Source organism: Martes martes, assembly GCF_963455335.1.
Source record: "Martes martes genome assembly, chromosome: 12".
In the NCBI taxonomy this organism is placed as follows: Eukaryota; Metazoa; Chordata; class Mammalia; order Carnivora; family Mustelidae; genus Martes; species Martes martes.
This window is the reverse complement of record NC_137900.1, coordinates 17,924,624-17,946,678: the sequence shown is the minus strand read 5'-3', so window position 1 is coordinate 17,946,678 and position 22,055 is coordinate 17,924,624. Positions and strand designations below refer to the sequence as shown.

The 22,055-nt window shown below is 41.5% G+C and overlaps 1 protein-coding gene across 1 annotated transcript in view; it reads left to right on the top strand.

The window, feature by feature from the left end:
* The window catches only part of GNA14 (G protein subunit alpha 14), a 195,727-nt gene that overhangs the window by 90,389 nt on the left and 83,283 nt on the right, over window positions 1-22,055 (top strand). The window contains exon 2 of the mRNA XM_080820526.1: window positions 21,131-21,315. Coding sequence (XP_080676652.1) covers window positions 21,131-21,315 — 185 coding nt within the window. The remainder of the gene's footprint in view (window positions 1-21,130; window positions 21,316-22,055) is intronic.

Here is a 22,055-nt window from a genome sequence, read left to right as displayed (position 1 = left end):
GGTGGGTGAGTGTATGTGTATGTCTAGACTCTTAGTATTGTATCTGTTAGAGACGTACTTCATAGGGGAAAGGGGCAGGATAAGGTAGACAGGGGATGAGTTTGTCAGCTGGTGGTCGACCAGATGTCACAATCACAATAAAGAATGTTAAAAACCCTGCTTATCTGAAGGACAATGTTTTTATGATAAAAAAAAATAGTGGATAAATGAAAAATTGTATCCTCCAAGAACCCAGGAAGATCCAGAATCTGAGAAAGGAGGAGGGAGAGGAAGGAAAAAACAGCTGGAGAATGTGCCACAAATTGTGTGAGACAGCATTAGCCAAGCATTCTTGGTTTGGACTGTTGTTTGTGCGCATGTCAGTTATGCACAGAGTTGAATGAAAATACTTAGCTAATCTGCCAAAGAGGTTGACATTTTTCCCCTTAAGTCTACAATGGAGAAACAGGCATCCATATATGTTGGAATGGAGGCAAGGACAGCCAAAGACTGACCAGGTGGCTTCAAAATACTGTTTTCATCAGGAAAATCAGAGCTGAGTTTTCATTCCCATAGAGGATTTAAAGCAGGAATTAGCTCACAATGTCATAACCAGTAAGGGAAAATCTCAAGTCTGAGCTTGAGGCTTGCCGTAACTAATTTTCCAGTGCATGAGAGAAAATATGGAAATGACTGTTGAAATATGCACACTGTAGCCTATAACTAATCTCGTTTCTCCTGTGGACAACCTGACTTTGGTGAAATTCTGAAAAGGCCATCTCATTTCCATCTCCCAGTAGATTCTGTTTGGATTTCAAAGTATAGATAATGGTTGGATCATAGGGGAATATATAAAGTGTGATTTAATAGCTACTTCAAAGATATTCTAGATGCATTTTTCATTAGTACTGTCAAATTGATTTCACACTGCAGTGCCTAACTGGAATGTATTTTATAATCATGTGTTTGGAACCTAGATAGGCTCTGCGGTTATGGTTATTTCAGAATGGATATTGATTTGAATGTGACCATGTGACACCATTCCCAATTTTCTTGTGTAATGGGGCTGGTCCAGAAATACTGGCTAACTCAGAAGACTCTTATTTAGCCAATAGTGTCTACCATCCCTACATGCTTTTGAATTTTCTTCAGTTCATAGAAGCCCTGGTTGAAAACAAGTATTCTTTTAAATCAATCATTCTTTCAGCAAATAACTAGAAGTCCATTATTTCTCTAATGGGTAGATCTATATCAAAATAATACTGAGGCTGGAGAGTACGTCCTGTGTAAAAGTGAGAGGTAAGAGAGTTTTGCCATTAATATTTACCTCTTTAACCCTGAGTGCCCATTGGGCCACTTAACACTTGCTGGACCCAGGCAAGGGTACAAATGGAAGCTAGATGTCAAGCTGGCATCTCCTCGCCACTCCCACCCCCACCTGCAGTGCAGAAGGTTTGCATGCTGTCACGCTAACACATCCAACCTTTGTCCACACGCCCTCAAAACATCTGTCCCTTGGCTACCCTTCAAGACTAGGGATGTACATTCTAGTGGCATGCTCATGGTCAAGAGGCTGGATTGAGGAAGAGCCCACATAGGCCATGGAAGTGGGCCCAAGGCCAGTGGAATTCCAGGGTCTTAAGTACCTGGAGAATGGCTGTGAAGCTGGGGAGAAAACATGGACTATAAGTGGGCATGACCCCTTGGTCCTGTGGCCTCAGTGTTCCATTGGGCAGCAAGGGTTGGATGAGGTTCAGGGCAAGGCCTTCTACATTTGGAAGCTTCTCTGTCCAACTCTAAGGGTGACACTCTGTCGAGCCGTGGAAGATGAGGATAATGGCAGGATGTCGTCTTGCTGGCCCTTTGGTTTTTAGCCAGCATGCATTTGAATGTTCTGTGCAGATTGTTAGGCTAGGTGCTGTGGGAGGATACAAAATACAAAGCTATTTTTAATCTAGTTGTGGGGGAGAAAAAGCTGGACTGAGAATAATTACAAAACAACTGAATAACAAGAAAAAAATGGTTAGCCCCATAATTGCCAAGTGAGGGGATTTGGGGTGAAATGGAGTAAAGTGAAGGGTATAGCTGGGGTGGGGAGGGATGGTTTCAGGACCATGGGTTATAAGAGATAATGGAGACCGGGGCTGGCAAACTCTGGCTTCCAGGGCTCCAGCACGTACAATAAATGTGTGATGGGACCTGGTATAAGGCAGTGGGGACTAGGGATAGAATGTGGGAGAGTTTGTGTTGAGCTAGGGAATGTAGGCCTTATCAAAAGACTTTGAAATAGAAAGTTAAAAAGTTGAATAATGGTTTGGCCAAATAAGGGGATCAGACCACTGAATCTAACTTCTGGGGTTGTTGCTGATGAAATTAAAGTGATGTTGCCACATTGATGCTGAATCTTGATTGCTCACCCACATTTACTCCTAATAAAGTAAATTTAGTGAAGAAGGTTGTTTCATGTAAAATACATAAAATACAAGTGTCAGCACAAAGCTATAAGGAGAAAATTCTTGAGTATCCCAGCAACAGTCCAAATGGTAATTAAGACAAGTGGAAACAATGAAAAGCCCTTTTCCCTTTCATCTTGGAAATATAAAAGGTTGGCTATGTTTAGAAAAGGTGGAGGAATCCCCTGATATCCTTTAAATTTCTGTAAAACTCTACCAATAATGATTATATCAAGTTTCTTGGGGTATTGAGTCTGTGCTGACCTTTCTCAACCAGGTAGCTGAGTTGACCCTGAGTGCCCCCAATTCATGATGAATTTGGAATCTGTGAATATGAGTTTATTTGGAAATACTGTCTTGGCAGATACAATCAAGTCAAGATGTACTCATACCAGATTAGGGTGGTCCTTGAATCCATTATGACTGGTGTCCTTATAAGATGAGTGAAATTTGGACACAGACACCCAGAGGACTGATGGCCAAATGAATATAATGGCATAGATTGGAGTTAAGCTGCCACAGACCAGGAAGCATCAAGGCTTGTCAACAACCACCAGAAGCCAGGAGAGAAGCAAGGAAGAGATTTTTCCCTCTGAAACCTTTGTGAGAGAATAAATTTGTATATTTCTAAGTCACCCAGTCTGTGGTACTTGGTTATAGCAGCCTAGAAAATGAATACAGGCACTACTTCCCTAACTTCTCCATTATTAGAAATACCAACAACATCCTGGTCTGAAAGGGTATGATTTTTGTTTCTAAATTTGTCCTGCAGATGCATTCAGCCTTCTACACCATCTATATCCTCTTTCTCCTTCCGTGGTTAGCACCACATATCATAATAATTAATATTTGAATATTGTTTTCTAGAATTAAAGGGAATTTAATTCTTAGAACCAATGATGACAGGAATGGTATTATTCTCCCTCATTAACCGATGAACAAAATGAGGTTCAGAGAGTTTAAGTAATTGGTCTACAGTCACACAGTTGACTAGTACATTAAAAATCTAGAATTCCCAGGATACATGGGTGGCTCAGTTGTTTGAGCATCCAACCCTTGATCTTGGCTTGGGTCCTGATCTCAGGGTTATGAGTTCAAGCCTTGCATTGGGCTCCATGCGGGGCATGGAGCCTTCTTAAAAATAAATACGTAAATGAAAATCTAGAATTTCAGAAAGATAGGCCCTTTATTTCCAGGGAAAAAAAATAACCCCAAATGAGCACCTGGTTATAGTTATTTCGCCATAGTGCCTCCTTCATCATTCCAAAGTCAAGACCTCAAGAGCTTGTCTGTATCATTGGGGTAAAATGAAAATAATCCTCAAATGATTCTTTATTGCTTCCCCTCACCTTGGAGCACTAAGCCTTGTTATTATCACAGCAAAGGCAGCTTAGAGTTGATAGAACGGGAAAAGAGAGTAACGATTTCTTTCATATGTTTAAGTACAGCCTTGGAAGAGACATCAAATTGGCTTTTGGTAGAAAGCTTTTTTTTTTCTTTTCCTCTATAAGTAGATCACTGGAGATAGACATAACTAATAGAAAAAATGTATATAATTCATGGAGATAATCACTATCTCACATACGGATTTTGTTTAGTGGAACTGACCTCTTTTGCATACATTTTCCCACTGTGTAACAAGGCATCTAGTTGGTTAACATTGTTGACCTGGTTTCATAGCAAAGTCAAAAAGTATATCCTTACAATATGAGAAACATGTTTGTTTTACTGGAAAGCTGGATTTTGTTGTTGTTGCTGTTAGAGTGGAGGTTTATGAAAAGGAAAAGCTGGTTGGTGATGGATTTTCTTACCTTGGGCTAAGTAGTGAAATAGAGTTGTAACATCAAAGGGTGCTGTCAAGTGTCTCTCACTGCAGTATGACAGAGTTATACTAAGGGTGATCATATACTTCATTGTCCAAGCCAGGACACATTTGAGGATGAAAAAGGATGCTATTGGGGTGCCTGGGTGGCTCAGTGGGTTAAAACCTCTGCCTTCGGCTCAGGTCATGATCCCAGGGTCTTGGGATCGAGCCCTGCATCAGGCTCTCTGCTCAGCGGGGAGCCTGCTTCCTCCTCTCTCTCTCTGCCTACCTCTCTGCCTACTTGTGATCTCTCTGTCAAATAAATAAATAATGTTTAAAAAGAAAAGAAAAGAAAAAGGATACTATTAATAATACCTCAGGATGACAAGTATGAACTAGGGATGGGTTCTAGATAACTAGAAGATATGGTCATTCTGGTCATTTTAATCCACCCTGGAAAGAGAAGTCTAGATAGTTTTAAAATCCTATTTCCCGGGAATGCAAGCTGGTGCAACCACTCTGGAAAACGGCATGGAGTTTCCTCAAAAAGTTGAAAATAGAACTACCCTATGACCCAGCAATTGCATTACTGGGTATTTACCCTAAAGATACAAACATAGTGATCCGAAGGAGCACATGCACCCGAATGTTTATGGCAGCAATGTCCACAATAGCCAAACTATGGAAAGAACCTAGATGTCCATCAACAGATGAATGGATAAAGAAGGTGTGGTATATATACACAATGGGATACTATGCAGCCATCAAAAGACATGAAATCTTGCCATTTGCGATGACGTGGATGGAACTAGAGGGTATCATGCTTAGTGAAATAAGTCAATCGGAGAAAGACGACTATCATATGATCTCCCTCATATGAGGAAGTGGAGATGCACCATGGGGGGTTAGGGGTGTAGGAGAAGAATAAATGAAACAAGATGGGATCAGGAGGGAGACAAACCATAAGAGACTCTGAATCTCACAAAACAAACTGAGGGTTGCTGGGGGGAGGGGGGACGGGAGAGAGTGGTGAGGTTATGGACATTGGGGAGGGTGTGTGCTATGGTGAGTGCTGTGAAGTGTGTAAACCTGGCGATTCACAGACCTGTACCCCTGGGGATAAAAGTACATTATATGTTTATTAAAAAAATTTAAAAAAAATAAATAAAATCCTATTTCCCCATGCAGAGCTTGATGAGTGGGGCTGGGGATTGTTATTAGTTATGAATCATTAGATTGTCTCTTGGAAATTAAATATATACATATATAAGTAACTTTGGGGGTATTAGTAAGACACACATTGAAAAATTATTACCTTAATGTTTGCTCTTAACCATTTAGGAGCTAATGGTTTTGGGGAAACTGAGGCTCAAAGAGATCTTGGCCTAGAAGAAAGGAAACCAAGGAGTTGACCTTCCCCGCTTGCATGGAGACATAGCCCTAGAACTAGTGCTTAGCCTACGTACTGACAATGTGCTAAAAAACAATGATTGAAATGACTCTAAGCACATCCTGAATTGGACTGTGATCTTCCTTGGGTCACAGTTGTGCACCAGAGAGGAAAAAAATTTTTTTCAGGGAATGAAGCGATAATAAAGACAGTTTGATGAGAACTTGGGAGTTGAGTGGGCACCAACTTGTTTGTTGATTTGGGGGTTGAGAGGAGAATTACAGCAGGAGAGGCTGTTTCATGTATGTTGGGAAAGGCCCTTCTGAATTGAATGGTAGGAAAGATTCCAAGACTGTGTGGGATCAGATGAGGAATGTTAAGGAACAGGATACTAGGAAAGTCTTCAAATATTCAGATCATTATTGAGTACCTACTCTATGGCAGATGTTGTCTGAGGTCCTGGGGTCCAAAGGTAGGAGAGTTCCTGATCTAAGGGAAATTACGGACTACTGAATACATGTAAACACACACATATTGTGATAAATGCAGCAGTAGTGGAAGGTAAACAGAGAGTTAGAACAGGAAGAAGAGAATGAGCATTTCTACCTGGGAATTCTGGGGATTCATGGAAAAAGTGATGCTGGCGCAGCATGAGGAGGAGTTGGACATGTGAGCAGACCGCTGCACGAGAGGAAGGAAGGCAAAATGACATGGCCTGAGTTTTAAGTGGTTGATGACCTTGCCAATATACTGCTGTGACTTAACCCTTTTGTTCTTAGACCTTTCATAGGTAAATTCACATACTTTGATCACCATGGTGGGCTGAACACTACTGTATACTTTTTTGCATGTCTACTTAAGTCCAAGTAAAACTAATACCATATTTTGCCAGAATGGTGAGAAGGACTAAAAGAGAACAATTTTTTAACTTTTTTCATCCAACATAGTAGTACTGCACTGTACTTTTAAAGCCCTACAGTTTTGGAATTCTTTTGTTTTTTAATTTATTTTTTATTTACGCAAGGTTTTTTTTTTTTTTTTTGTAATTTCAGGTAGCATAGAGCATTATATTAGATTCAGGTGTACAGTACAATAATTCAACACTTCCAGATAATAGCCTGTGCTCATCACAGCAGGTGCACTCCTGAATCCCCATCATCTATGTAACCCATCCCCCCACCCCCACCCCTCTAGTAACCATCAGTTTGTTCACTATAATTTCGAGTCTGTTTCTTGCTTTGACTATTTCTCTTGCATTTTTCCCCTTTGCTTATTTGTTTTATTTCTTAACTTCCACACAAGTGAAATCATAGGATGTTTGTCTTTCTCTGACTTATTTCACTTATTATACTCTCTAGCTCCATCCATGTTGTTACAAATGGCAAGATTTCATTCATTTTTATAGCTAAGTAATATTCTATTATGTGTATATGTATATATACAAAATGTGTACATGCATACACCGCATCTTTATCCATTCACCAATCGATGGACACTGGGCTGCTTCTGTATCTTGGCTTTTGTAAATAATGCTGCTATAGTTTTCATTTTTAACGTGATCCTACATGTAGCTGCACTTGCGTTTAAGTAAAAATTTATTTTCATTTAAATGTATCTTTGGGCTGGGAGGGGATGGAAAGAAGAGTGGATCAGAGAGTTGCTGGTATTTTAGCAAGATGCTTTAGTGTTTCAAAATGGTTACCTTGTCTCCTTGCCCGCTCTTAGTAGGGTTCAAGGATTTTAAATCCATTCTCCTTTAAGAGCTGCTTTGTTAAAAAAAAAAAAAAAAAAAAAAAGAGCTGCTTTGTTTTCTTCTAAGTAATTTTTGTCTTTGCTGTACTCCTTCTCCTCTTTCTCAGTGTGTGCAAAAGTTTGATTTTAGATGATGGTGACTTGTACGAGAACAAGTTTTCACATGAGTCTCAAGGTAGTGTTAGCCATTTGAGTGTTCAGTCATTCCTCATAGACAAATACTATATGATTTCATTCACAAGTGGAGTTTAAGAAACCAAACATATGAACATGGAGTAGGGGAAGAAAGGCAAACCAGAAAACAGATTGTTAATCATGGAGAACAGATTGATACTTCCTAGTGGGAGGGTGGGTTCACTGGGTGATGGGGATTCAGGAGTACACTTGTGATGGGCACTGGGTATTGTTGTTGTTGTTGTTTTGTTTTTTAAAGATTTTATTTATTTATTTAACAGAGAGAGACACAGTGAGAAAGGGAACACAAGCAGGAGGAGTGGGAGAGGGAGAAGCAGGCTTCCCGCCCAGCAGGAATGCTGGGGCTCAATCCCAGGATCCTGGGATCATGATCTGAGCCCAAGGCAGACGTTTAACTGACTGAGCCACCCAGGCACCCCGGGCACTGGGTACTGTACAGAAGTGTTGAATCAGGGGCATATGGATGGCTCAGTCAATTACACCTCTGACTCTTGATCTCAGCTCAAGTCTTGATCTCAGTGCGGTGAGTCCAAACCCTGCATTGGGTTCCACCCTGCGCATGGAGCCTACTTTAAAAAAAAAAAAAAAAAGTGTCTAATTACTAAATTCTACACATGAAACTAACACTACACTGTATGTTAATTAATTGGAATTGAAATAAAAACTTGAAAAAGGAAAAAAAAATTACTCCTCTGTTCTTTCAAAAGTTGAGAGGCCAAAGTCTTATCTGTGCCCTGGTGTTATGACTTCGTGGTGAATGTTTCTGTAAGAATAGGGGGAAGATGTTACTTTTCAGGAGGCGTGGTGAACGGTAGACGATTCTAAAACTATTTATGAAATTGCTTACAATTTGTCTTTTTGGAAAGGAAACCAAGGATGAGTCAGAATCATAGAGCAGAAAGCGATCTCGTGACCCTCCTTTCCAAGTGAGATGAGTTGTACTTCTAATGAAATTGCTAATATTTTACCTGTCAGCCATAGAGTTTATTTGAATAGTTTTCCATTTTTAGAGAAAAATGATTGGTGTTTAGGGCATTTGCCAAAAGAGAATTTTGTCACTAACAAGCATTTGATTCTTAAGCTTCTGTATACTGTTACTTCTATAAACTGTTACTTTTCCGGATTCTGTGTAATGTGTTACAGATGACCTGTTGCCACAGAATGAATGAAATTGTGTAAGTCTTTATAGAAGAGTCAGTAATAATGTTTGTAAGTAACGAAGACCTCTGAATCATGGGACTACCTACAAGAGATCAATGACGTGTAATCAGTCACAACTGTTTCCTGACATAAAGCAGTTAATACCGAGGCAAACAAATTTTATCGCATTTTTAAAGAATACCATTTTTTAAAAAAGATTTTATTTATTTATTTGACAGACAGCAAGAGGGTATTCAGGCTGGGAAAGTGGGAGAGGGAGAAGCCGGCTTCCCGATGAGTAGAGAGCCTGATGCGGGGCTCGATCCCAGGACCCTGGGATCATGACCTGAGCCGAAGGCAGATGCTTTTTTTTTTTTTTTCCCCAGTGTTCCAAAATTCATTGTTTATGCACCACACCCAGTGCTTCATGCAATATGTGCCCTCCTTAATACCTACCACCAGGCTCACCCAACTCACCACCCCCCTCCCCTCCAAAACCCTGTTTGTTTCTTAGAGTTCACAGTCTCTCATGGTTCATCTCCCCCCTCCGATTTCCCCCAACTCACTTCTCTCCATCTCCTCATGTCCTCCATGTTATTCCTTATGCTCCACAAGTAAGTGAAACCTTATGATAATTGACTGTCTCTGCTTGACTTATTTCACTCAGCATAATCTCTTCCAGTCCCATCCATGTTGACACAAAAGTTGGGTATTCATCCTTTCTGATGGAGGCATGATATTCCATTGTATATATGGGCCATATCTTCTTTATCCTTTCATCTGTTGAAGGACATCTTGTCTCTTTCCACAGTTTGGCGACTGTGGCTATTGCTGCTATGAACATCGGGGTACATATGGCCCTTCTTTTCACTACATCTGTATCTGCGGGGTAAATACTCAGGAGTGCAGTTGCAGGGTCATAGAGAAGCTCTATTTTTAATTTCTTTAAGGTGTAGAGACAGCTGGTGTATTCTGGATTTTTCAATTTTTTTGAGGGAGGCTTGGATGGCTATGAATTTCCCCCTTAGGACCGCCTTTGCTGTATCCCATAGGTTTTGGAGTGAAGTGTCTTCGTTCTCATTGGTTTCCATAAATTGTTTAAGTTCTTCTTTGATCTCCTGGTTGATCCAAGCATTCTTAAGCAAGGTGGTCTTTAGCTTCCAGGTATTTGAGTTCCTTCTGAACTTTTCCTTGTGATTGAGCTCCAGTTTCAAAGCATTGTGATCTGAGAATATGCAGGGAATCATCTCAGTCTTTTGGTATCGGTTGAGCCCTGATTTGTGACCCAGTATGTGGTCTATTCTGGAGAAGGTTCCATGTGCACTTGAGAAGAATGAGTATTCTGTTGTTTTAGGGTGGAATGTTCTGTATATATCTATGAGGTCCATCTGGTCCAATGTGTCATTCAATGCTCTTATTTCTTTATTGATTTTCTGCTTCGATGATCTGTCTATTTCTGAGAGAGGCGTGTTAAGATCTCCTACTATTAATGTATTCATATCAATATGACTCTTTATCTTGATTAATAGTTTTCTTATGTAATTGGCTGCTCCCATATTGGGGGCATAGATATTTACAATTGTTAGATCATCTTGGTGGATAGTCCCTTTAAGAATGATGTAGTGTCCTTCTGTATCCCTGACTACCGTCTTTAGTTTAAAATCTAATTTATCTGATATGAGAATCGCTACCCCGGCCTTCTTTTGAGGCCCATTGGCGTGAAAGATGCTTCTCCATCCCTTCACTTTCAGTCTAGGTGTATCTTTAGGTTCAAAATGGGTCTCTTGTAGACAACATATGGATGGGTCCTGTCGTTTTATCCAATCTGCAACCCTGTGTCGTTTTATGGGTGCATTTAGGCCATTCACATTGAGAGTGATTATTGAGAGATACGTTTTTATTGACATTGTGTTATCTTTGAAGTCTTTCTTTCTGTCGATTGTCTCTATATTTCTGTTCAATGCTATTCTTAGGATTTTTCCTCTTTTATAGAACCCCCTTTAATATTTCCTGCAGTGTCGGCTTGGTGGTTGCATAGTCTTTCAAGCCTTGCCGGTCTTGGAAACTCTTTATCTCTCCATCCATTTTGAATGTCAGTCTTGCTGGATAAAGTATTCTTGGCTGCATGTTCTTCTCATTTAGTGCCCTGAATATATCTTGCCAGCCCTTTCTGGCTTGCCAGGTCTCTGTGGACAGGTCTGACGTTATTCTGATGGGCTTTCCTCTGTATGTAAGGAGGTTCTTTGTCCTAGCGGCTTTCAAGAGATTGTATCTAACTGAGACAGAAGATAGAATTAGTGATCTGGAGGACAAACAAATAGAGAGAAAGGATCAGGAGGAAGCCTGGAACAAACAGCTTAGAAGCCACGAAAACAGAATCAGGGAAATAAATGATGCCATGAAACGTTCCAACGTCAGAATTATTGGAATCCCTGAAGGGGAGGAGAAAGAAAGAAGTCTAGAAGATATAGTGGAACAAATTTTTCATGAAAATTTTCCCAACCTTGCGAATGGAACAAGTGTTCATGTACTAGAAGTAGAAAGGTCCCCCCCCAAGATTATAAATTCAAAAAAAACATCCAGGCACCTCATAGTAAAATTGAGGAATCATAATTGTAGATACAATCTCTATTTTTAATTTCTTAAGGAATCTCCACACTGTTCTCCAAAGTGGCTGCACCAACTTGCATTCCCACCAACAGTGTAAGAGGGTTCCCCTTTCTCCACATTTAATTAACAAGGCAGTAAACAAGCACACATTGTTTACTGTCTTGTTGATTTTGGCCATTCTAACTGGTGTAAGGTTGTATCTCAATATGGTTTTGATTTGAATTTCCCTGATGGCTAATAATGATGAACATTTTTTCATATGTCTGTTAGCCATTTGTATGTCAAAGGCAGACACTTAATGACTAAGCCACCCAGGTGCCCAGAATACCACATTTAGAACAAATTAGAGAAATTTGGTTCTGTAGGTAAATAACTCAACTTAGAGTAAAAATTAGCCTTGTCCCATTTCCTTCAACTTTGAAATATACTTATGACAACTGAGAAGTACATGGTTTTTGAAAATCAGGAAAACAATTATTCAGAAATTCTTTGTGCTTAACATTGTTAGCATGACTTTTGGCTTTGCCTTGATATAAGAACTCAGAAGTCATGTTTGAACTTAAATACCTTCTTCAACAAAATGCGGATCAAAGATGATGGAAAATGGCAAGAATTGCCATTGGAATTGTTAGGAATCCCGCTCTTCTTGGTGAGTCAATAAAGATTTTGCAGGTTAATGTGGAACAGAAAGACTATAAAATACAAGGCATCTTTGAATTCCCCCATTGTTTCATTGTCATTTTTTAAAATCTCAAACTGTTTACTGAACCTCCTCACTTAATTTCTTGCAGCTTCCCCTTTTTGTTTCAAAAACCCTGTATTCCCCTCTTCTGTTGAGAGAGTGGCCATGAACCCTGTCTTTAGTTGTTTCCAGTTCTCTGTTCATGGAACATTCCTGCTTCTCCTTTTATGGTGAAAACTAGCACCTCCTCTGTTTGCAAGCACAGAAGCTGGAGAAGGTGACATGGTTGTGATGGTGACATGGGGGCTGGGCAGAAGGAGACAGGATTGACTGGAATAAGTGCATCTTTATGGCACGCTGAAAGTGTTTTCCCTCTAGAAATGGAAAAACAGAGCTCCCGTGGGGGATATTTTATTTATGCAGAAATTAAATTGCAGTTTGGTATAAAAACCCACCAAGTAAATCAAATAGGATATAAAACCTTGAGCATTCCTTCCTGTCCCAGGTAGATTGTGTTAGTGGATGGCGCCTTCGAAAGAGCCCTGGAAAAGTGCTTTCTGAAGTGTTTGTGGCCTGGGTGTGTTAAAATCCCTGGAGTTGTGGATAAAATGGATATTCCTAGGTTCCTGCAAGAAGTCAGAGATCAGAGTGTCCCCGTGGTCTGATTCTGGTGAGCATTCAGTTCAAGGTTCCAGACTTCCCCTTATGTCCTCACATGGTGGAAGGGGTGAGGGAACTCTCTGGTGTCTCTCTTATTAAGGCATGAATCCCATTCATGAGGGTTCTATCCTCATGACCTAATCACCTCCCAAAGGTCCCTTTAAGACCATCACCATGGGCATTAGGTTTTCAACAGATGAATTTTGGTGGAACACAAACATTCATTCCAATGTCACAGTGAGAAATGCTTTGGAATGTTCCCCAATGTTAGCCAGATGCCGTCGTCCTTCGGTATCTTGAGAACAACAAGCACCAGGGCTGTAACACTCACAGGTGCAGAAACTCCTACTATGTGGGGTGGCTGCTTCCCAAGGTCAGCTGTGAGTTATAGGAGCCAGAAAGCACCAAGTTGAGACACTCTCCCTGGGTAGCCCTCCTTGCTGCTGAGAACTGCTCCTGCCTAACAATTTTATGTAAAGAATTTTTTAACTCATCTACCCCACGACCAGAAAACCATTCTTTAGAACCTGAGCCTCCCTACCTGGCTGGCCCCTGGTCCCTGGTATCCTCACCAGGAAGGGCAAGCTGCGGGGCACCTGCTCCTTTTTGGTGGGGGAGGGTGGGCTTTGTCTACTCAACAGACCCATCCAGGTGCTGAACCTTCTCTTAGCCAGACAAACCTACTTCCTATTGCTTTTTGAAAATCATGATCATCCTGTTTGTCTTAGTCAACAGATAACCCTTCACAAATACGGGTTCCTTAGGTTCCTACTGCGTGCTGTGTTTAAGGCTCCAGAGATAGCAGGGAAATAAGGACAGTAAGGCCCTACAGAGCCCACCTGCCCATCACCTCTGTAGGTCCACGCTTTCATCTGCCTGTAGGTCTCAGACCATTTATACCAACCTCCAGAATTGTGTCTCCATTCAAAATGTTTTGATTTCTATTTTGTTCTGTTTTTATCTTCTGTAAAGCTGAGCTAAAAAAACAATGCCTTCTCACAGATGGTTTCAGAAAACATCCCAGAATATTGGAGACAGCTCTGCCCATCTGAGAAGGCTTTATCAGCTCCTTGCTTTGGCTCCTGGGGAGGCTGTCTTTACAAAAGATTGTAGGTGAACTCCAGAACAATCGGCTTACTGTTCAGATGTCCTTGGTCTTCACTTGCAAAGGATTTGTTTTGCTTTGGCCTCTGTTCCCTCTTGGCTCCTAAAAAGCAACTTTTTTTTTTTCTTTTCCCCATGAGCTTTTCTGTATTTAAAATTAAGCTGAAAGTTGAGTCTCACATTGCTTACTCAAATCTCAGAGTTTAGAATTTTAGTGCTGAGGCATTTTGTTGGCCCCTTTTCAGTAACATGAGTTTTAACCCTCAGGTTGTTTTTTTTTTTTTTGTGGGGGGGGTTTTGTTTTTGTTTTTGCATTTGGATGAGATTCATGGGTAGGATTCTAGAAGTCTCTAGAGGAAAAAGAGGGGGAGGTTCCTTTAAGTAAAAAGGCAAATTTCATATAAAGAAGATAATAATTGGTGTGTATTCTTTACCAAAATGTGATACCTGGATCACTGCTAGGCAGGATGTTTTTAGTTGGAATATTGCTGTAGGCTTACTTTGTTATAATACATTTAATTAGATTAATCATGGCAAATGGCACTGGTTTTTCACTTACAATATTCATGTTTCCTTTCATAACAAACTTATTTGGCTAAAAATTTCCTCTAAATAATAAAAAATCATATAGGTGGTATATGAGTATGGTAAAAAAAAAAAAAAATCACAAGACGCGCATGCAGATGATGGGCTTTTGGGAGATTGTGACGAAGTAAATGCCAGCGGCAGGGGTCTTGTAGGATAGCCTGCAGCCCCGCAAGGTCGAAGGTACATATGCCTCACCCACAGAAAGCAAAAAGCCTGTAAGGGGTGAGTTTTAACTTGAAATAGAACATAAATTATATGAAATAGAACGAACGCATATGGTGTGTGCCAAGCATGCTACAGTAGCAAGCTATGTGTGTTCATTTTAACCACTCTGAGTGGCTATTCTGGGAAAGGAAATAACTCCTATTTAAGGGGCTGGGGAAAGGCAGAGAGCCCAGGCAGAGCTTAACAGTGAGAGACTCAGGGGAGTATGTGAGCCTTACTTGAGGCGCAGTTTGAGCCAGAGAACAAGAGAATGGGTCCTGGAACCTCTGGGGGGATTCTGTTACTGGCCACAGGGCCTTACTGAGACGTGATCTGCTGATTTCAGTACAGAGGACACTTGTAGTAGGATGATGGTGACCTCAAACATAATGAAAGTTTAAAAGTACTTATAACCATGGTTGGTTGTTGTTGGGTTTTTTTTTTTCCTCCAAATATGAAAACATTGAAGTAAAAACTAAATGGGGAAAAGAGCCATTTCCTTTATTAATATTTGGAACAGAATCTAGAAATGGAATTAGTTTTATTCCTTTACCCATCTGGTGTTTTAACAGCGTTGGGTCCAGGAGTGAAAGTCCTTCCGGTCTGTAGTCTCCTCCGCTCCCCCCACCTCTGCACCCTTCCACTCTCCCTTGTCACTTTCCATCGAATCCCTTGGTAGCCCGACACCAAAGTTCACCTTCCAACCGAAGCCTTTCCCCCTCCCTGTAAAATAGAAAGCTGCACCCAGAATGAGGGCTCCCATTGTCCTCACTATCTGCTGTAGCATGGTGATTTTGTGGGGGAACCCCAGAGAAAGTCCTCACAAAGATACAAGAAACAAAGCTTCAGACCCAAACCACACCTTCTAAAACACGATTAGATGGGAGGTAAAAGCTAAGTCACCTAATCCTCCGGTCACCAATAATTTTCATTCTAAAAATCATATCCTTTAGATCTTTTACTTGAACAGAATGAACAGTTGCACTCCGTATATGAGTGTTGAGTTTCTGCTGAGAACAAATGAGGAAAGTCAGCTCAGATCCTTGACTTGAGTTTCTTGGTTCCTTGGTTCTTGGTTCCTCTGGTTGGTCCCAGTCCCAGCTGTCATAGAGACCCCCACCTCTCTCCCCTCTGTGGCCCCCATCTACTGCTGGAAACTTCTCACTTAGAGCAGAGCTCTGAAGGATTCGAGATAAAGCCCCGAGTGTTGCAGTGTCAGTACCAGACCAAGACTGTGCTTAAAACGATAAGAGGGTGGGACTTGACCATTTATTTGGAGAAACGCTCAGTGTAAAACTAGCACGTGGTGTTATCATGGGAAAGACACATACCAACACAGACCTGAATTTAAACCCAAGACCCAACACTTCCAAGCTGAGCGACCTTGGGCAAAGATTAAATAAAAGATGTAATCTCTCTAATTTTCAGTTACCCTTTTGGACAAAGTAGGTTCTAACTGGGTTGGGTTGTGGCTTACATGAGAGGCTGTTGACCTGCCACCCTGAGACTCTCTTCTCTGGACCTTAGCCCCCATTGGAGCATGTCTTTCAGCCTCTCTTTTTGCCTTTAACCTGGCCTTTCTTGCTCCATGTCTGGTTTCTTATTTTCCAAATAACCGCAATACAGAACTGAAGAATATTTAAAAATCCTGGTATTTAAAAATACTGGTATTTATCACATAAGTTTATATCTTTTTAAAATGAGCATTTAAAATCATTTTTAACATTTTCTTTTTGAAATGTTCCCTGTCCAAAAGGAAAAATCAATGACTTTTAAAAACTGTTTCTATGTTTGAGGCTGGTGATGGGGTTGGCGTTAAGCTCCTGTAGGTGAATGTCTTTTATAACTAAAAAGGTTCTCTACCTTGGTAGAACTTTGGGCTGAGTCTTGAGTCATCTTTCTGGTCTCAGGGCCAAAATCACAGCTTGTCTCGAGATAGTTACATAATCTCTCCTTTGACGTCAGCTTCATGGTGTCTAAAAATGCAGAAGGATTAGTATTTGCTTGGGATAAGGGAGCACTGGACCATGGGTCAACCCTGCTGGCATGGAACAGAAAAATGCATGGCAGCGTCATAGACAAAAGGAGATTCAGGGACCCCAGGATCCTGTAAGAGCAGAGATGTAATGTAATCTGGGACTTGGGACCATGTTCAGCAAGTATACAGTCCCCATAGGTCCTCATGTTATTGTATGTGATTTGGGCAGCCAAGAGCCATCATGAAATGGTAGCTTCAGGGGCACCTGATGTCGCTGCAGTCCTCTAGACAATTCATATTTTGTATTTATGTGATTGACTATGATACAAGACCTCTAAAAAAACCTGGTTTCTCACATTTGTTCCGTTCATATCTGCATTTCGCCATCCGTTGACCACCAGCTAACTATGTAGCAGGCAATATTCATGGTACCCAAATGCGTGACTCTCAAGCTTTACCCTTGCTGGACTCAGCAGTGAGAGATCTGCAAACAAGAAATTATGGCGTGGGACCAGGGTGTCCCATGGGCTTAGAGAGCTCCAAGGGGGCTGGCCTGACTGTTGAGTGGTTGGAAGGGAAAACAGTTCCTTCAGGGGAGGTGATGCTTTTGGTGAACCTGAAGGCTGAGGCATCAGCGGCCTGTCTTCTAGCCCCAAGCTCTCCATTGGCCCCAACCTCACCTTGTTTGCTGACTCACAGCCAGTTCCCCCATCTCTGACATAGGAAGACAGCACCCACCTTTTCTGCCTCCAGAGGTGAAGTGAGGTAGCAGTGAGCCTGCTTGTGAGAACATTCACTTGTCGGAAGGTTCTTCCTTGAGCCTGGCAGCGTGTGTTTGCAAGATGGCGGCTCTGCTGGGGCTTGGATTCAGTGTGTGGCTGTGAACCTCACAGTTGTCTTCCTTAGACCAGTAGAGCTGAGTTGTATTGGTCATGACCCTGACTTTTTTCCCTGACAAGAGTCTGTCATTAGTCTGATCGAATAAAGCCCTGTCTTTCTCTTGCTAATGGTATGGTTTTGCAGAGACCACTTAACTAATCAGAGCCCCAAGTTTCCTTTTCTTTTTCTTTCATTTTTTCTTCCTTTCTTTCTGTCCTTTTCTATCTCCTCTCCTTTCTTCTCTCCTCCTTCCTTCCTTCCTTTTTTTTAGCTTCAGAGGTAGAATTTAGTGATTGATCAGTTGCATATTACACCCAGTGTCATTACATCAAGTGTCCTCCTTAATATCCATCACCCAGTTATCCCTTCCCCCCACCTACCTCCCTTCCAGCAGCCTTCAGTTTGTTTCCTAGAGTTAGACATCTCTTATGGTTTCCTTCCCTCTCAATTTTCATCTTATTTTATTTTTCCTTCCCTTCCCCTGTGTTCATCTGTTTTGTTTCTTAAATTCCACATATAAGTGAAATCATATGGTATTTGTCTTTCTCTTATTTCGCTTAGCATAATACTTTCTAGTTCCAGCCACATCATTGCAAATGGCAAGATTTCATTCTTTTTGATGGCTGAGTAATATTCCTCTGTGTGTGTGTTTGTGTGTGTGTATCACATCTTCTTTATCCATTTATCTGTCGATGGAAATCTGGTGAGCCCCAGGTTTGTTTGTTTGTTTTTTTTATCTGTAAAACAAAGGTGACAGTACAAACCTCACAGGGTGGTTGCAAGAAGATAGGACTTCGTTTGTATAAAATAGCTGCCACACAGTGACTACCCAAATAGTTGCCAATATTGGGAAAGAGGAGTAACCCAGAAAGGGTCACAGAGAATCAGGGTAAGCCTCCTGCTTGGCCACTTTTCATGGTGGTTCCTGCTGTGGTTGAAGTCATGCCACTCACAGAGCTCAGGTTGAGAGAGGATAACCTACCCTGTGGCCCATACCTGTAGTATCCAGGTAATTGAGATTGGGTATATTCTTAATTACTATTATGTACTCAAAAAATACTGCTATATTATGCAGGTCTTTAAGAAGAAGGAAATCCAGTCACATGCAACATCTTGAACAAACCTTGAGGACACTATGCTAAGTGAAATAAGCCAGACACGAAAAGACAGATACTGACGTGATCCTGCTTTTATGAGGTATCTAGAGTAGTCACATGCATAGAGACAGAAAGTAGAATTGAGGTCCCCAGGAGCTGGAGCAGGGAGTCAGGGGGAGTTGTTTAATGCGTGTGCAAGAGGAAGAATTCTGGAGATTATACAACGTATAGTCTCTATAATGTACTAACACTTAGGATCTGAACACTTAAAAATGATGAAGATGGTAAATCATATGTCTATTTTACCACAATTTAAAGTAATTTAAAAGCTTATTAAGCATGTGCCCATTGTCAGATTATCCTGGCACAAGGGGAGACAGTGTGAGTAAAAACAAACATGGCCGCCCTCTCCCGTTATGGAGCTCAGGGCCTGGCACAGAAGATGCGTGTCAAGTGGAGAATGATTTTAACGGGCAAAAGTGCAGCCAGAACATGTGCTACAACTGGTACCATGAGAACTTCCAGTCAGGGAACCTGACTTCATTAGGGAGGCCAGGCCAAGAGCCAAGGCGAGCGGGACAAAGGAAGACCGTTCCAGGAACATGCAGAGCATGAGCCAAAGCGGTGAGAAGGGAAGATCTGCAAGAAGCCAGTGTGCCAGAAAGCAGAGGGTGGAAGGAAGCCTGTGTGAGAGGAGGCCGGTGAAGACGGAGGGGGCAGACCGCACAGTGGTGTGGGCCATAGTGGGTGGCCATAGTGAGGAGGTTTGTCTTTCTTCCTGAGCAGGCTGGGAGGGTAGGTGTTGAGGTTTCTGAGTGAGGTTGGGGAGATAGAAAAGCAGGTTTGTGTTTTGAAAAGGTTAATCTAAAGGAACATTTTTCTTGTAAGGAAAATTCTTATCAAACACTAACAGGTGTATCTCAACTATCCATGTGGAGAAATTGGGCAAGTCTCCTAAGCGCTTCTCAGGGCTCTTGTGATAGGCCCTATATCCTGATGTTCGCAAGGCCCATGTAAGAGTCCACACAGAGACCCACATCCTGTAAGTCCAGATGGTTACAGATTATAATCAAGCTAACAAACTGCTATCAATATGTTCTATCCTCTTACCATGATGAACATGACTTCATAACTAAAATGTCAAAAAAGATGTGTACAACTATGGTTTTTATGTGACTCAGGGTTAGCGAAGTATCAAAGTTGATTGAATTTATCTATAATTGCACTGTCTGGGTATTCTGTTGGGTCAATGAGATATGGGTGAATAGTAAAGATTTTTTAATTAACCATTTTCTATTCCACAATTTTTTGCTGCCCTTATAGAAAAATCAACAGGTATATTTTAATTAAGATAATCATGTAAGTTGTGTTCCTTTTACAGAAATAGTGAGACAACTTTTTTGCAATAGCTTTGTTAAATATATTTTGACTATTGTACAACTCATCTATTCAAAGTTAGAATTTATCCTGAATCATTTTAGCTGTGAGATAGTTTCTCATTAATTTCAATCTGAAATTTGCCCCTGCTTGGGGCACACCAACCTGAATTGTTACAGAATCCTTAAAGCAATATTGAGATTTGAAAATGGACCCCAAATAGAACATAACTTGTGGTTGTGAGTTTGCAGGAGGAGCGAGAAAGCCAACCTGGTGATGGGATCTCGTACAATAAATTATTTTTTTTAATTGAGATATAATTGACATGTAACATTATATTCATTTTGGGTACAATAAGTTATCACAGAAAATGTTAGAAAATATTTCAGTTGCATCATATCAATCTCTTTCATTAAAGTAGAACTCTCATTGTTTTTTCGTGCAATCGCTCGGTCTGATATTAACATGAAGTCCTGGCATCATATTTCACACGTCATATCTGGACATCCCTACCAATTTAGAGTAGTAGGAATGGTTTGATGCGTAAACTGTTCCTCAGGTGCCATGTGCAGGGATTGTGACTTTGGAGGAGCTCCTGAACTACAAAGCGAAATGAGAGGAGGAGCAAGAATACAGGCAGTTGGCAAAACTGGGGATGGTGATTGTGCAAGGATCACTTGTGTTCATGTATCTGAAAGGCGGGAATGGGCAGGTGAATCAGACTTCTGTCCTCTTGTTCAAATGCTCCCCGAGCTCTGAGGCAACCTCCGTCACCAACACTGCTGTATGGGCAGTGATGAAACCCTCAAATGTTTGGACATAGTTGCCTATTGTCAGAAGGAGCCCGGGACAAGGGATGTGGGGAAGCAGTTCCCTGGGGCCAAGACGGTGTTAATTACAAGAGCTGATGGTTAGAATTATTACTCCAAGGCACAGAGACACTCATGTACCTGTAGTAAATTGTGTGTGTGTGTGCGTGTGTGTGTGTGTTAGAGTAAGAGAGGAAGAGTGAGAGATACATCAGGCCTTCTAAAGCACAGGGTAGAAGATAGGGACCCCTCTGCCTGGTGTCTAGGATACTACTACTATACTACTGGCAGGCCCTTTCCAAGTTCATGTTCACCCAATCAACCTATTCTTCGTAATATAGACCAACATGGCTAGGAGGGTCTTTCTTTCTCAGCGTGCTCCTTTCAAAGACCACTGACTGTGTTTTCCCCCTTGTGTTGTCTTACCAGGAACTGGTGAAAGTGGCAAAAGCACCTTTATCAAGCAAATGAGAATCATTCATGGATCCGGTTACAGCGATGAAGATAGAAAGGGGTTCACGAAGCTGGTTTACCAAAACATATTCACTGCCATGCAAGCCATGATCAGAGCCATGGACACTCTAAGGATACAGTATGTGTGTGAGCAGAACAAGGTAAAGTGCCTCAGGGGCGTTGGCCCTGCTAGCGGATGCATGCTTTCCTTCTCTAGATAGCATGTGGCTGTGGACGGAAGGATGGTCGAAGTGCTTTGGTCAGAAGCCAGAGAACCCCATGGAGCTCCAGCTCCAGAGGAGTGTGGTGAACTTCAGCTCCGCAGTCTGTCTTCTGCTGGAGTTCCATCATGAGGGTATTGTGGTGGTCCCTAGTGCACTGGCTTCCAGAAACGCGTGCATTTAGATTACTTTTTTTCAGGTTCTGAGAGAAGGAAGACATATACACTTACTTGTACAGCTAAGGTACCCCGTGAATTTCTCCATTGGTGCAGCGGAGATCTTGGGTTTTTCCAGAATGCCCAGTCTTAGGAAATAGTGTCATAAATGCCCTGCACACCACTCCGAGCTGTCGGTGGGGTTTTCTTTCTTTATTTTTGGAGCTAAATGATGGTTTAGAAGCATGATGCTTATGTTTCAACTGGCACCAGACTCTCATAAAGTACTAGTATCAAGCTGGTATTTACTTTGCTGTCACTACTGGTTATTTAAAATACAGTTATGTTTCAGGGGCATCTGGGTGACTCAGTAGGTTAAGAGTCTGCCTTTGGCTCAGGTCATGATCTTGGGGTCCTGGGATCAAGTCCTGCATTGGGCTCTCTGCTCAGTGGGGAGTCTGCTTTTCCCTTTCCCCTGCCCCACCCCCGCCACCTTGTGTTCTCTCTCTTGCTTGCTCTCTTTCA